Raw genomic sequence first — 16,935 nt, 5'->3', positions numbered from 1 at the left:
TCGAACAATCAAATTAGGCCACCCTTTGTAGAATGGGGGTTGGGGGAAGTGTAGATGTCAGAGGTGGGAAGGGACTTTGTAGTTCACCTTGGTCCTGGCGAATGCAGAGTACCACTGGAGTTTTTTCTTCCTTTAGACTTGTAGAACAGATCGCTGTCAGAACCATTAAAAGATAACCCTTTCTGCTTTGAATCCATATATTAGTAGCTATTTTGGTACTGTCTGGTCATGAGACTCTGTCCCAATTGCAAAGCAGAATCGTAATGATATTTATTATTATTATTCCAGTAACTTCCATTCTATAACAGATAATTGAGAAAATAGGATCGGATCAGACATTTGCTTAAACATACTCCCTCCCTTTCAGGAGCATTTCTGTCCCGCGAAATAAAGCATTTGGTATAGAGGTAAAGACTTGAGTTTTTGGGGAGCCTTTGGGACCGTTCGTGAATTCGTCAACAGAATCTGGTTGTGTCCTCCTCTGGGCCTGGGCCTATGCTAGGAGGGATGGAGAGGCAAGGACCCAGGCACTTCTGTCGGACTCGCAGCTGTGACAGGTGCCATGCTAGCTACCTCGTCATGTGTGGAACAGTTTAAATGACTAATTTACCACGGAGCCAATAAGGGACATTGACCCCATTGTGGGACTGAAGAGAAAAGGCTGTTAAAACCAAAATTGCTATGCTTAACTTAACGATGTGCTTGCTATAAACATGAAAATACTTCTGCAAGGCTGGACTGGCTTTTATGCCTTTGCGTGTTCTGAAGAAAAAAAGACATCTCAAATAAAAAATGGTCAGCTTTTCACCCAAGTTTTACTTGGCCTAATTGGATTTGGGAGGTATTTGAATAATGGATAATGAGCTTTCCTGAATGTGTACAGAAATGAATTCACCCTGGGCCCTAATTCATTCTGTTATCAGAGCTTCCTAAGTATGTTAGCCCTTTGTATTCAGTATTCACTGGGAGATTATCTGTTACCTCATTAAATGAGTGCGGGCAGGATAGGGGCGCCTGGGTGGCTCAGCTGGTTAGGCATCCAACTCTTGGTTTCTTCTGGGGTCAAGATCTCAGGATCATGAGATCAAGCCCCACGTCAAGCCCAGTCAAGCCCAGTGTAACGTAGAGAAACACTTAAATGGGTATATTTAAATATTTGTAGGTTAAAGTTGGTTAGGAAAGCTTATTGCATGTAAGATCAGTGCATTTTACTCTGTGAGTTTACCTTAATTTTAAAATCAGTTTTTAAAAAGTATTATGTGAATACCTCTTATTTTCTAAATATCTTTAGTAAATGACATCTCCAAGTTTTACTTTCTTTACCTTTCTGTCTTTTGTGGGGGGGTGTGACAAAAAGTACATATTAATATAATCCTTTGGCTGAATAAAATCAGTTGCCCACAGTTACTGATACTTTGGCCCTTCTTTCCTCAGAGCGAATATTTGTTGGTTCAGTGGTTTAACCATATCGAAGATCTCTTCCGTCTCTTCAGTCACACCAGCTGGACTGACCAGATTGTTTCCCCTCCCAAGGCAGAATTCGTACTTGTTGCCAAGTGCTTCCAGTCAAATAGAACAACAGATTTAAGGCTTAGATTTTTGTTCCTTCAAGTGATTTTTCTGTGTTACATAGCATTTCCCTGAAAGGCTTACTCTCATCCACAGTTGACGTGATGAGTGTGTTATGCTGGATTATTTTGCTTATCTCAGATAGGTTTATCATCTATAAACATGCTTTTAAGTTATTAGCCCACCTCTAGTGTGAGTCAAAAAGGCCTCCCTGCCATTTTGCAGTTTTTTAAAGTAAGTAGAATTAGCAGAATGTGGCGATTTTTAAAAATTCCTGTCGAATCTGCACATGGTTTGAGCAGTGAAAGAGGACCACGATGGGTTGAAGATACAGGCTGGTGCTGTGCTCTCCATACCTCAACCCATTGCCACAGCCTCTTGGCTCACGGCCATTTTCAGTTCTTTGAGCGGCTGATTCTCACTTGCGTAGATCTCCATATTTCTAAGGAGAATGTTTATTTTCTAATTCATTAACTTAGACCTTTACGCAGGTGGAGGATTTCATTTTCTTAAACAGCCATCCTTGTTGCTTTTCCTCCCCTTAGCTTCCCCTTCCGTTCTCCCAATCTGTTACACCTTTCGGTTAAAACAATATCCATCATTTACATTGTTTGCCTATGCACATAGTCACAGATGATGTCGTACCGTAGTTTCCTTTCTAAAGTTTTCCCATAGTTAATAATTGCCTTGTATACTTCCATCTGCAAAGGCTTCTTTCTGCCTGTTGCTAATTCTTCCCATACCTCTTGGAGCCTCTCGGGCAGTTTTCCACAAGGTCGGTCAGCACTGGCCGGTAGGAATACAGTGCACCCTGCCTGTATAATTTCACCTTTCCTAGTGGCCACAGGAAAAAAGGTAAAAAGAAGCAGATGAGATTAATAGTAGTTTATTTAGCCCAATATGTTCAAAATGTTATTTCAACAAATACTACTGAAAATATTTGAGGTTTTTTACTTTTGTTTTTTAGTATGTCGTCACAACCTGATCTGCATTTCTACACTTACACAGCACCTCTTTTCAGACTGGCCACCTCTCTGTGCCCTCAGGAGCCACATGCGGGTCGTGGCTGGAGTATTAGAGCAATTTCAGGTGATTTCTTGGTTTCAGTTTTCGTTCTGGAGACCTCCATCCTCCTTCTGTTTGGGTTGCTTGGTCTATAGGCCTGACAAACATAGCTATCATCCTGAAACTTCCTCTGTTTTTCTTGACTGGATTCCCTATTTCTTGGATTTCAGGACTTCTCCTTATCTCCCTCTGGTGGTTTCGTTCAGTCATGGTGGGTATGGTGCACAAAGGCATGTCACTGACACATCTATCTCTTGAGGCCTACTGCTCCAGTCTGGCCCTCTTGCTTCCAGGTCTGGTACATACTTGTCATCCTGGGAGCTCTTCCCTCCACAGTGGCAGTGGAAGTTGCCTTTGCCTTTGCTCTTGTGTCAGGTGGTTTTTTTTGTTTGTTTGTTTGTTTTTACCTTACTGTATCTTATATTTTTCTCTTTCTTGCTTTATTTCTTCCCTCAGGTGGAAGATATGCTCCAGTGGATTGCTGAGGATGGGAGCCTGGGTGTGGTCAAGTGTTTGAGGCTTTGCCTCTCTGCAGTGTTAATTTAGTTAACTTATTGCGCCTTCTCACTTGGTGATAATTGGGCTGGGTATAGAATTCTAGGCTAGAGATCCTTTTGCTTCAGATTCTAAAAACATTGCTCCAGGGGCTCCTGGGTGGCTCAGTCGTTAGGTGTCTGCCTTTGGCTCAGGTCATGATTCCGGGGTCCTGGGATCGAGCCCCGCATTGGGCTCCCTGCTCCGCGGGAAGCCTGCTTCTCTCTCTCTCACTCCCCCTGCTTGTGTTCCCTCTCTTGCTGTGTCTCTCTCTGTCAAACAAATAAATAAAATCTTAAAAAAAAAAAAAATAAATAAATAAATAAAAACATTGCTCCATTGCTGTCTAGCTTTCAGTGTCCTCGAAAAGTCTGAAGCCATTCTGATGACTTTATCCTTTGAACGTGAACTATTTTTTCTTTCTAGGAACTTACTGAATATTTTCTTTTCTTTTTTTTTTTAGATTTATTTATTCATTTTAGAAAGAGCGCATGTGCGTGTGTGATGGGGAGGGGGCAGAGAGAGAATCTCCAGCACACTCCCTGCTTACCATGGAGCCCAACACAGGGCTTGATCTCACTACCCTGAGATCATGACCTGAGTCAAAACCAAGAGTCCTATGCTCAACCGACTGAGCCATCCAGGTGCCCCCAGAATATTTTCTTTGAAGGATTCTGGAATCACATATTAATGAGCCTTAATGTAGGTCTGTTTTTATCATTTGAGCATTTGAGGGTCTGGAAGATTTCCTTAAAACTATTTTTGTTTTTTTAATGTTTTCTTTCCTTGTATTCTGTTTTGCCTGATTTTCTATTGTGGGTTTTTGGGGATAGGGGGTACTTTACTTTCTGGGAGGATTTCTTCTACCTTTACTTAACATTTTGTTCTTAATTCGTAGATACAATATCTTTTTTTTTTTTTTATCTCACTGAGTATATTAATAATATATTTTTTAAAGCTTTCTCTTCTGTGTAGTTTATTTCTTCCAAGGGACTTTTTTCCTGTTTCATTTTTCTTGTAAATCTCTTTTATACTAGAGGCATTCATCTCACATCTTAGAATCAGTGGTTGTCTGTGCGTGATGAAGAGTGGGGGCTCACAACGCAGATTGAGAGCTCTGAGAAGGTGGAAGGGTCTCATCAGCACTGATCTGGCCATGAGCCCTCTAGCTGGGCTATTGGTTGTGCGCCCTGGTGATGTTATCTTCTGGTCTTTGCTCTTGTCTGCTCAGATCACATAGAAAGCACTGCCTCCTGATTTATATTCTCCAGAAAATGATTCCCCAGAGTTCTGTGGTGCAGGGTGACAGTCACCCAGCAGCATGGAAGGGGGGCAGTGGGGAGATCCGCTGCTTCTCAGACAGCTCCAGCCCCGTCCCCTGCAGTGAATCCCACCCCTCCATCCAGAAGCAGCATTTCCTGAGTTTCTGCAGGATTCTGTGGTGGAAATGGACTGGTGCTTTGCTTTCTTCACAGCTGGCTTGTAATTGAGCTTTCTCAGACCTGCCAACTACTAATAAGATTTCCAGCTTCCAAAATTCTATTGCTGCTACCTTCTCCTGTTCTGCCCGCTCCTGTAAGTTTGTCTTTTTTTTTTTTAAGATTTTATTTATTTGAGAGAGAGTGAGAGAGAGATGAGAGGGGAGAGAGTCAGAGGGAGAAGCAGACTCCCCACTGAGCAGGGAGCCCGATGTGGGACTCGATCCTAGGACTCCAGGATCACGACCCGAGCTGAAGGCAGTTGCTTAACCAACTGAGCCACCCAGACACCCTGTCTTTTTTTTTTTTAATTGTAATAAAATACACATAATAAAATTTACCACCGTAACCATTTTAGGTGTATATCTTAGTGGCACTCAGTACATTCACATTGTCATATGGGTTTATCTTTTAATAAGAATAAAATACAAATTAAAAAGAAAAGATTTTTAAATGGGGTTATCGTGGTGTTTTAGAAGAGCGAAATTAGATGCCTGTGATCAGTCTAGCAGGAGGCATGATTTGGGTCTTCTGTTAACCCAGGCACTTCCTCTTTCTGACAGTTTGGTGTAATGGGATTTGTCGACCATCTCCTCGGAAAGGAGTTGAACAGTTGTTGGCATAAAAGTGCATTTTATCTGCTCTCAGTAACTGTGGCTTTATACAAGGTTACAGATGGAGCTCCCAGGCTTGTGGCGTTCAAGGCTCTCCAAGATCTGGCCAGCCCACCTGTGTGCTCCAGCCATCTGTCACTGCCCCCACCAGCCCACTCACTGCCGCTTGCAGAACATGTGCACGCTCGCCGTTGCTGTGCTGGGTGTCCCTGAGCCAAGGGCCCTGCCACCCCTTTCTGTCTCCCTGCCCTCTTCCCCGCATTTCCAGCTCCCGGCCCCACGCCATCCTCCCATTGCAAGCATGTGGCTGTCCTCTTCTGTTTTCCCTTCAGGACCTTGTATGTGCCTCTGAATGATCGATCACCTTGTGCTCCCCACACTGCCTAGTTCTCTTGGACGTGTGTTTCTGTCCCGGGTCCTCTCAGTGCCTGGCACATAGCCCACGCTTGGTTAAACGTCTGCATGGCTTCCTGATGCCAGGGATTTCAAAAGAGAACTCTTTATCCTTTTCTTTTGTAGGATATCCGACACGAAGCCAGTGACTTCCCATGTAGAGTGGCCAAGCTTCCTAAGAACAAAAACCGAAACAGGTACAGAGATGTCAGTCCCTGTAAGTATTCACATCGCCATTACCAGTCTCACTGCTCCCACTGGGTGCGCGCGCGGCGGCGCCTCCTCAGCGGCAGGGCCTCTCCGGCGGGACCCCTGTGCCCCGGGCTTTCGTAATCCAGCCATGGCAGTACCGCTTTATGACTTGGCTGTTTGCTGTAATCCAGGCATCAGAGACTTAGAGTAATGGTTTGTTTTTTCCACGATTGTAGAAGGAACAAGAGTTCAGTTTCTGGAAAATTCAGCTAAGTTCAAAGCACTTTTTTGAGCTTTGACTGTTTTTATGACGAATCATTTTGCTCCCAGCCGAAGCAGAGTATAGTAGGCATGATAAAACCTTTTCTGGGTGACTCAGCAGCAGTAGTAGTAGACCCCGAGCACCGTACTGAACTGTGCTAGTGCCCGGCACAGGCACTGAAGAAGGGGGGTGGCGCTCCCGCCTGCTAAAGACCGCTCTGCCTGTGAGTCCCACCCCCACGCACCCTACCCCCCCACCGCCATCCTCATTCTTCTAGCTCGCTCTTGCCGTTATCTCTCAGCTTGCCTGCTGGCCTCTGACCGCCGCCTCTGCCTTCTGAGTAACTGGCTCTGAATCTGCTGATAGTTAAGAACTAAAGGTGTTGGGATTTGTGTAAAGCGAGAAAAACTGGAGCTGAGTAGAGAGCATGGACTTTGCCATCTCCTCGAGGCCACAGAGAACCTTCTGACTCACCTCCAGGGCTTTTAGACCCTGCCCGTCGGAGAGGGTTGTGGCTGCCCGTCTCCCGTGGCAGTCTCTTCCGTCTGCCAGGGACGCAGTAGTCCTCCGTCCCACAGGCGCCTCCCGCAGGCCTGCTGGGTCCCACGGCCCCCCGCGCTCTCGGCGGAAGAGCCGGCAGTGCCTCCTGCCCCGAGCTGTGCGGCACCAGGTTCCTGGGAGGGGCGCCGAGTGGACCCAGGTTGGGCCCGGGCAGTCTGCCTCTGAGTGCTGCCACGGTTCCCCGCCCGGCTGTGTTCCAGCCTGCTGCTGACGGCCGATGGATCTGTTCTCTCATCTTCAGAAAAGCAGGAGCCACGCAGATCTCAGGATGGCGTGAAGAGGCAATAAAATAACACAGGCCGCTTAGCCCAGTGGTGGGGACGGTTGTTAATAGAAGGTGCACACCGGGCACTTCTGAAGTGTAGTGCTAGGTCATCAAGCGGCACATGATTGTGCCCCGACACCCGACACTCTTGCTGCAGCACGTCTAGGCGGTGGCACCTAGCAGGTTTTATTAAAAAAAAACAACAACAAAGCTCCCCGCCGGTCATTCTGTTGTGGAGTCCCGACCAGCAGCTCTGAACATCAAAGAAAAATCACTGTTGGCATCGTTCACGTGGAGCCAGGAGACCCCCTTGCCATCCTCACTCTGCACTAGGCAGTGATGTCCTCTTAATATTCCTTTTCTACGTTTCTCATCTGTGCTCATCTAAATGGTTTTATGAGCCAGTTTTACAGAGGGGGGGAGGATCATTAAAATATTCTTCGCAGGAAACAACTCCCAGACCTTTTCACCCCAGTCTCACTCCTGTTTCTCTTGTTTTCCCCCAACTCCACTGTCCAGCAGGACAGATAATTTGCTCTTAAGGTCATGGGGGACATAGGGGGAATGATTCAAGGTAGAAAGTGATCTTTTGTCTGTTTTCCATTTGGCCAATGAAAAAGCCCAGTGCTCAGAGGAGGAGTTGTTTGGCCAAGGTCACCCAGTACTGTTTGAACCCATTCATATAACCCACCAAAGGGTTATGTGGTCTCTTCATCTTTTTTGAGATCTATCCCCATGACTTAAATATTACCCAAGTATTTCAATTTGTATTAATCCTCTGTGATGAGAAACATTATTCCAAATGGTGACTAATTTTTTAAAACCTTTCCTTGAAATCTTTTAGAACAAAAAGCCCCAAACCATGTGTCCCCATTAACTTCTCCTTTCCCATCGGGCTAGGGGAGAGAAGATAGTATTCACGAGTGGTCACCCAAGTTCATCATCCCTTGTGTTGTACCAGAAATAAAAATACCTACCTCCTCTTGTTAGCTGCACTAGCAGGATAAGGAAAGTGGCCCTCAGGGAACTACTGCTTTTGTGACAAAGTCATGGTAAAAGGGAAAAAAAGTGGCTATGCATTTTCAGTAACCTGGGGCAGACCTTCCAAATGAGAGTTTATTTTTAAAAACTATTCTGAAAGTTACATTTAATGTACTTTCGGTGTTTTGGATTCAGAGTTTATTTTTTCCAGTTAATTATCTTTTAAATGTCTTTGATCATGACAACTCCTGAATTTGAAATATTAGAATTCAATTCTAACTGAATTCTGTTCATAGATTAGAATCATTTAAGTGAATTACACTCGAAACTTAAAAAAAAAAAAGAAAAAGAAAAAAACTTTATATAAAGGAATTCAAGGTAACCCTTCCCACACCACTATATATTTAGGTCATTTCATCTTCAAACCATTGGACATAGGGTAGGTGGAGATATGATCATAAATCCCACCTACTGTGGTTCATTGTACCAACTAGAGCTCTAGGAACTGGGTGAAATTTTTGGTGGATTTTTTTTCCCTTTTAAAGATTGAATCCACTGTGTTTTTTTACCTTTTGAAAGTATATATTAGGCATCCAAGAACAGATCCCTTGGCACCCCCTCCTCACAACCTCCTGAGTTGTGGGGCAGTGATAAGTGTAGGAAGATAGGACCTCAGAATAGATTGTCCAATTAGAACAGAACCCATGTTTTAGTGTAGTTTGTCTGTTGCTATTTAGCGTTAAGTTTCAAACACTTCCAGAAACCTTTCTGAAAATACTTAAGTCCTCCTCATATTGATGACTAATCTCAGTTAAAACAACATGGCCTCAGCCACCACCGACTCACCTTTTTTGCTTTCCCCATGGGGTGCACTGCCTGTGTAGACACTTTGGTCGTCCAGGACTAACGTCGGAGTTCTGGCTTGCCTTTCAGTTGACCATAGTCGGATTAAACTGCATCAAGAAGAGAATGACTACATCAATGCTAGTTTGATAAAGATGGAAGAAGCCCAGAGGAGTTACATTCTTACCCAGGTAATTGGATTGTCCAAGATTTTCTTTAATGGGTTTTTGCCTTACTTGATGTCAACTTAAGAATTTCAGAGTACTGTCATCTGTACTTCAAATAAAATCTGTCACACCCTTTAGAAGGCCAGGTTGTGCACAATCCAGAAAAAGCAGTGAGGAAGGAAAAAAAAATCTTCTTTCAGAAACTCCGTTTGCTTGTAACACATATCTTTTCTGGGAAGTACGCCGCTGCTGGGCTTCTAGAAAACAGCATGAAATGCCAGAACTGCCTGTGGGCCCACTGCCGGAGGCAGCAGGGCCGTGGCAAGAGAAGCGCTCACACCCGTGTTGATTCCGTAAGTGTTCACTTCAGAGCATCGAGGCTGCTCACGGGAATCGAAGAGGGTTAGCAGTAGACCAGTAATCTTCGTCCGGGTGTCCGCTCGGAATTCCTCAGCATGGTCTTCATTCTTGAGCCCAGAAAAAAAGCATCCTTAGATTGCGTGGACAAGCATGCAAAATCATTTAAAATTCCCATTGGCTTTTGGCATCTTTGTGGGAAAAAATCACAAAAATGATTTAATACTTGACCTTCTTGTGAAACACTTACCCGCATATGACCCCAAGACCATGGATATCAGGGAAAGAGGATAGAGAAGTTTCTTTTTAATTCATTTTCTCAAGTCTTAGTCTGTTACTTGTAAGTTGCTCTCAACACTTGAAGTTTCTCTCTCTTTTTAGTCACAGTTTTTGCTTTCTCATTCCATATCCATTCATCAGTGTTCTGTATGGCTTCGGGTATAGGGTGATTTTGAATGTTGTACTTCTGTTTAATACTGGGAGATTAAAATGACAGTGAAGCCAGAGAGCGTATGAACAAAGGCTGCCTTGGGGCAGGGAGCTGGATCCGGGCATAGCTACCATGGCCCTTTTTTACTGCCCTGTCTTGTCATGTCCCAGTTCCTCTCTGTCCATGAGGAACATCAGCCCAGGTGCCTCCCAGTGTATGGAACATCAGCCACACCGTGTTCAGTCCTGGGCCATTGAGGAAGTTCTTGGTATATGTGTAGGGGGCAGGCCTTTTACCAGACCTCAGCCTGTGGTCTTCCCAGCACCTCTGGGGCGGTTGGGATAGGGTGACAAGGAAGGAGATCCTGGTAGTGGCAGGCTGGTGGGAAGAGGTTGAGGGAAAAGCAGCTTCTTGGTAACTTCTCTTTTTAGAAGAAGTCAAGGTTCTTACTTCCCGATTTTAGCCATTCAGCTTTGGTGTGGGGCTAAGAAGTCCAAAGCAAAGACGGGTAGGGGTATGAAGTCAAATGGAGTGCTAGGAGATCACCATGGAAACTGTTACACCACCATCCTCCCCACCCCCACGCCCTAGCAGTTACTTGGCACATCTGAAGGTCTCTGTTTTTGTCAAGTTGTACCGTCTGGCTGCCTGCACGGTCACCCTGTGTCCTGGGATTTGTAAAAGGGATCGAAGTAACCTGACCCCAGAGTTGTACCTCTAGACAGTAGGAGTGACACATTTTCCAAGCCACAAAACCAAGAAAACCCTGCCCATTTTTTAAATTTTCAATGTTCATTATGCAAATAATACAAATCTATAGTCTTTTTTTTTTTTTAAGGCAGTGGTACGGAAGTGTAGAGAATGATGTCAAAGGTGCCCTCTGTCGCTTCCACAATGAATCGTTGGCTAAGTTCTCCTTTCGGATCTTACATGATTCTTCATCCCTGAAACCCATCCTAAACTAGGGTGATGGGGAGTGGGGACGGTGAAAGCCTGGTAACGGGTAAGAGCCACAGCTGTGAGACCTGGTCCTCGTGCCCAAGCTGCACGGATGAAAGACCCAGGTGGCCAGCGAGGAGGCCCCGGGACCCCTGTCTTCTAGGAGCCATTTTTCTGTTTATTGGCTGGAGAGGGTTATGCATCTGAGTGCTGTTGTCTGAGGCTCTGTGTGGAGCGTGGATGTGTCCGGTTTAGGCAGCGGGAGGGAGCGGAGTTCAGGAAAGTGTGTGGGCGCTGAGGGCTCACATGGTCCGGGAAGGTGTGGTGGGACCTGAAGGGGACGGCTGCAAAGAATCGGGAGAATTTGGGTGAGACGAGGTGAGACTAGAAACCATTGTAGACGTGGTGCTGGCTGGAGGAGGTGACATGCTCTGTCATGGAGGGGAGAGGTGATGTCCCTTCCAGGCAGCACTAACACTTGACACATACCAGAGGCATTCGTTTTCTTGTGTCCAGAAAACATCTGTGCCCATTGCTAGGTTGGCAAGCAGCCCACCATGTCCTGGTGCCCACACTGGACCCCTTGGGCCACCCGACTGATCATTTGTGTCTACATCTCTTATGTCCCTTGGTCCCAGGATGAAGGCAGTCCATGGTCAGGTCCATCATTATTAATGGTAATAACAGCTAACGTTTTACTGGCTGTTTACTGTGTTCCAGGTGCTGCGGTAAGTAAGGCCTTTACATTTATGAATGTAATTAACTTTCACAACCTTGTGAATAAGGACTGTGATTAGTCGAGAGCAATGGGTGGAGAAACTGAGGCATGGAGATGTGAAGTGACCTGTCCAAGGTCACGTGGATGATAAGTGATTGGGGCTGAGACTCGAGCCGCCGGAAGTGTCGCTGCCGATCGCTTCCCCATACTGCCTCTTGCCTGCACCCGCTAGCTTCGTTCCACATTCCACCCACGCTCCAGAGGGACCTCGGTGGAGCCCCTCCGCCAGTCATCTCACACCAGAGAGCAGAATCAGCCTTTTCTGTCCTCTGTGGGTCAGCCCCGAACCAGCCCTGTGAGGCAGAAATAACCTTTCACCGCATGGCAGAAAATAGAATTGAGGTTACTGACCACTAGGCAGGGAAGGCGGTCCCTGTCCCAGCCCCAGCCACCACTCTCCCGAAGGGCACTGTCGTCTGCCAACCGCCACTGGTGTGCTCGCATTGGAGCGTATCGGTGTGTAAAATGGTATACACTTTGTGGATTGTGTATTTGCAGGGCCCTTTGCCTAACACATGCGGTCACTTTTGGGAGATGGTGTGGGAGCAGAAAAGCAGGGGCGTTGTCATGCTCAACAGAGTGATGGAGAAAGGATCGGTAAGTCATGGATTTATCTCCTGTTTACCTCACCGTCCATGTGTGTCCCAGTCCGTGAAGTTGACATTTTTGTTTGAGTTTCTTTACATTGCTTTTATATTTCTTTTATGTGATATCTTCTTTATTAGAAAAATTTAAAGAAGCATTATATAAATAACGTGTGTATTAGTCAGAAAAGCAAATGAATTAAAAAGGGGAAAAGTCCAGTGCCCTGGACCTCTCCCCACCCCCCGCCACTGAGTCGGTCCCTCTCCAGAGTGCCCGTGTGTGTTGTGCTATTCCATTAAGGAGCTGTGTGAGCGTAGCTTTATTTTTGAAAAGCAAGTTTCTCCTGTATCCTCCTCCTCCGTGTTTTTCTGGCCGGTACAAGTTTGCCTGCCGTTGACTGAGCTGTGGCAGTGGCCGCATTCGGGATTCGCCTCTGTCAGATACGCAGACGCCTGGCTCCCGGCCGCCTCTTTAACGTGGATGCTGCCTGCCTGTGTGTTTCCAGCAGAATTTGCGTTAGCGTTTCTCCCAAGTTCTCTGCAACTCTCTAAACATCCCCCGGGATAGCTTGTGGGCTGGAGGTGCGTGATGGTTCAGGCAGCACCCTCCGCGTATCTATCCCTGCAGTCGCCACCGTGGCCTCTCCACTTGCTCTCCTCTGGGTACCCTACCCCCGGTGTCCAGAACGGTCTTTTGAAACCCAAGTGTCACCACAGCTCTTCCGAGCCGAAAACCCTTGTGCGGCCCCCACAGCCTCCTGGGATGTGCATAATGTGGCTACAGGACCTAGTTAACCTGGACCCCGACTTCCCACCTCCATCTCCAGACTCCAGCCAGAACACACTTCTGCTGTTAGTTTTTTGCCAGGTTCTGGCCTAACAGTCTGAGTCCCCGCTCAGCCCCAGCCCTCCGGCAGGTATCTCCAGGTGCTTCCCTCGCATCAGCCACCGCCCGCGCTCCCTCCACCCCCTCACTCTGCAGATTGCCTGTTGGAGACCCGTCTCCCAGGGAAGGCGACGTGGTGTACAGGGCACAGTGTGGCAGCAACGGAGCGAATAGACGCCACACCCCTGCTACCCTGGCTCCTTCCCCCCTCTCCGGCCACGGCCAGCACCCTGGGGGCTCTCCAGCCTCAGAGCGGGGGAGGCCCTGGGATGGGCTGAGGAATGTGGACACCAGGAGGAGCGGGCAGCCCAGGCGCAGAGAACTGCGTGTGCCCGGGCCTTGCCAGGTGCTGGCACGACGCTTGGGCTCAGCCGGGCCACTGCTGTCACAGCTGGCCTGGCCGCCTCGGACTGGGCTCGCCAGGACAGCACGCAGGCTCCAGAGAAGCCGCCCCTCCAAAGAAAGCACAGTCATGGCCCTGGAGGGAACAAATGCAAGTGCAGAGAAGTAACACATCAAAGGAAACGTTTTGTCCGTGGTGAAACGGGAAGCACTCACCGCAAAGCCCGCCCCCAGCGGCAGTCTTAGTCACGGCGGATGGTCCTCTTACGACAGCGCAAGTTTAAAATCATGGGTTTTGCCTCAGCCCCGTTTTCTTAAAGCTTTTCTTTGCTTGATAATAACAGATGAAGAGCTTACCTGAGTGTTCAAAGAATGAAATAATGCTTCTGAGAAAATTTTTTTCAGTGAAAGTGGTTTTGATGATTTCTGCTTCAGTGGCTTGATTAGTAAACTGTGAAGTTACAGATGCGAGGCCAACTCCCACCCGTCACCACTCTTGTCAGCAGTTTTGAATAAAGAAACAAACTTTAGGTTCCCACAGCACACACTCTCTGCAGGGGAAAGAGAGACCGACGTGGTGGCCTGTGCACGTGTTTGGCACTGGTGAGCAATCGGGGTCCCGGAGCCTCGGCGCTGCCCACAGGGGGCCGCTAACACACCCACCCCCACATGTGGCCGTCAAAAATGTCTCCAGACTTCGTCCAGGGCCCCCTGGGACACAAAATTGCCCCCGTTGAGAAGCACTGTTTTAGATCGTGTGGAGGGTTTGGGAATTTTAAATCGAGTCATTTATTCAGAAATCATTGGATATGGTAGCATTTCCTTTTTACTTGATTGTTACTAACTTTGTGTGAAACCCCTTTGCCGTTGGCCCAGTCTAGCAGGGGTGCTGTCCTGACCCTGTAGCTGCATGCTGGCCCCCAGGCCTGCTCTTGGTTGTCTCCTATCCAAGGCTGACTGTAAATGGACAGCTTTTCCCCTTGGCCATTTAAAAAAAAAAAAAAAAAAAAAAAGGAAACCTGGCTAGTTGGTTTTCATGTAGTTTCTGTGACAGGAGTCTCTGTTTTCCTGTGTAACTACTCTTCCTGCTCAGGGGTCATTCAGGCATGCACACTGGCGTGGAAAGCAGCGAGTGGTTTGAGATTCTTAAAGTTTCTTGGGACCAATAATTTCAGTTTGGCATCACCATTGTCATCCCCATTAGAGCTGACTGGGGAAGATTCTAAGAAGTCGCAGTGTCTTATTTGCTCAGCTGATCTAATTACAAACTATGCATACAGCCCGCGGTAAGAACCAGCTTGCAGAGCGTTTCCATGCAATGCATATTTGTTTTCTGGTTTCCTTCCTTCTCTGAATAGTATAGGATGTGCCCCTCTTATTTTTGGCAGACCTGCCTGTTACCCTTTTGGGACCATGTGCTTCCTGGAGAACAGTGGTGCAGAAAATGATTATGTGTGTTAGATGGGGCTCATCCAAGTAGCCCAAGTTCTTGTGGGTTCGAGTTAAAGATTGAGTTGAGACATGTCCGTGAAGAGCGTGTTTGTGTGTAAGGGCGGGGATTGTTGTTTAGGCAGGGGAAATAAACAAGGCGATGTTTAACCAGAAACATCAGCTGTATCTCTCTCCCAAACCCCTGACGAACGGTGCTGTTTGACGTCGGTACTTCCGTGCACGGTGAGCCTCTGGATTTGTGTCGCGGGAACGTCAGGGTTCACCCATTTGCTTAGCGCTCTGGTTCATCGTTCCTTGGGAAAGCCAAATCCTGCATCGCAGGGTCACCCCAGGTGACACTCATGGATTTTTCTGAAGATTGCCTCGCTGTTTTGGAAGGCCCCAAGGCCTCTCTCTCACATCCAGCTTCGAGGTGGGACGGGCGGCTGTGGCAGACACCCAGCACGTCGGCGCCGCCGTTTGCTGCTGACCCAGGATGTGGCACAGTTTGAATTCTGGGGAAGAACTGCTTTCTAATAAAATAAATCTCCTCCTCAGGGTGGGATGGATCAGTTTAATAGAACAGCAGCAAGTAGTGCTCTTGAGCTTAGTTTTGTTGTATTTTGTGTGTGAAAACAGAAATGTCTACAGGAAATGACAGCAAGCAGAGCACGGCATGTTCCTGCGGATGCCTGAGAGCTCTTGAAAATAAATACTGCTGGAATGACACTTAGTGGGCGCCAGAGTTGCGCGCTAGTGGCGTTCCAGAGTCTTGGTCTTTACCCAGATCCCGGAGACTTACTGGGCTTTGTATTCGGTTTTGAAAGTGAGTGAGTGCTGTGTGGAAGTGAGATGTCAAAGACTCTACTTCCCTGCCCGTGAGACCTGAAGGCACGGGCCTCTTCGGTAGCGCCCGGCCGTCCTGCGTTTCTGCTGCTCTGCTCGTGGCATTGGGGGCACGCTCCAGCGCACGTGCCGTGGAACCCACCAGGGCAGTCTCTCTGCCTCTGGGGTCTTCAGGAATTGCGCGGGTCTGATTATTGGAAGTGTGGGAAGAAGTGCATCCTTGAAGCCTCTAACTCAAGTCCCCCTTCCAGCTGCCCCACCCCCTTTGGCTCAGGAGGGGACCTCGCCTTGTCATTGATGCTTTTGGGTCCTGAGCGGCAGAATTGCTTTGATGCTGACAGGTTGGTCCTGTTCCAGGGGTTCATCTTCGGCAACTCCTCATCGGTGTGAGGAGGAGATGTGGGTGAAACTGGCCCAGTCTTTCAAACAGGCCCGGTCCAGGCCCTGTTGGTCTTCTGTTTCAGGACCATGACGTCTCCTGCTATGTTGGCATCCCAGTCTGGTGTTTCTTGGTTTGTTTCTTCTTTTTTTCTTGTTTTTTGGGTAGCGTGCAGCTTCATTAGGGCAGGACTAGCGGGCCTTCCTGATTCTGTCTTCACTCTGCCCAGGAGCCTCCTGGTTCTTCACTGCCCAGGTGACACCAGGTTCTGGGCCTGCCGCCAGAGTTGCCGTGGTCTGGTCTTCCCTTGGCCCTGCTCCCTGCTGCTCCTCTGAGACTGGCTTCTGGGCAGTCACTGGGAAATCCTCGTCATCCCTCCGAGCACGCCTCTGTCAGAGGCCACATCTTTTTTTTTTTTTTTCTTAAGGTTTTATTTATTTGAGAGAGAGCGAGAGCGCGCGGTGAGGGAGAGCAGAGGGAGAGGGAGAAGCAGACTCCCCGCTGAGCAGGGAGCCTGATGCGTGGGGCTCGATCCCAGGACCCTGGGATCATGACAGAGGCCACTCCTTCCATAGGGTTTTTTCTGATCGCTTGCCTGGAACCTCAGCCGGCCTGGAACCTTTGCCTCTTCTGGATTCCCACAGCACATCCATAGCGTTTACTGCCGTTACGCCCCCTTGTCACTGATCTGCGCCAACAGTCTCTTCTCACAGACAGAGGCTGGGCCTGGAGGGGCTCCCTCCACCTACTGTGGCATTTCAGGCGGCTTGTCCTGTGCCTCAGAGGGGGTGCTGGTGGGCCAGTGTGTGTTCAGTTGCAGTGGGCTTGAATTTATACCATTTCCCAAAGAGCTAGTTTGATAATTTCATGTGATGGAAATCATAATGTCTTTGGGGTTCCCTCTGTCTAGGCACATTGTCTGACCCTCTGGCTCGTAGACCTTACAGCTTAGCCCCCATCTACCTGCTGTTTTGGTCCAAAATGTTCATCATCAAACAGAAAGGTCTGGTATAGAAACTTGACTCAAAGTATGCCACTA

At 47.7% G+C, this 16,935-nt stretch overlaps 1 protein-coding gene across 2 annotated transcripts in view; it reads left to right on the top strand.

The window, feature by feature from the left end:
• Positions 1-16,935, top strand: part of PTPN1 (protein tyrosine phosphatase non-receptor type 1) — a 66,125-nt gene that overhangs the window by 37,563 nt on the left and 11,627 nt on the right. Inside the window, exons 2-4 of one of the 2 annotated variants that reach the window (XM_081832596.1) lie at positions 5,780-5,870; positions 8,848-8,948; positions 11,927-12,025. In XM_081832596.1, the coding sequence (XP_081688722.1) occupies positions 5,780-5,870; positions 8,848-8,948; positions 11,927-12,025 (291 nt within the window). The remainder of the gene's footprint in view (positions 1-5,779; positions 5,871-8,847; positions 8,949-11,926; positions 12,026-16,935) is intronic. The other variant, XM_081832597.1, reaches the window with a different exon arrangement.

The sequence above is a fragment of the Leptonychotes weddellii genome, chromosome 10 (assembly GCF_054177405.1).
Source record: "Leptonychotes weddellii isolate Sample4059 chromosome 10, ASM5417740v2, whole genome shotgun sequence".
Classification (NCBI taxonomy): Eukaryota; Metazoa; Chordata; class Mammalia; order Carnivora; family Phocidae; genus Leptonychotes; species Leptonychotes weddellii.
This window is presented reverse-complemented; position numbering and strand designations above follow the sequence as displayed.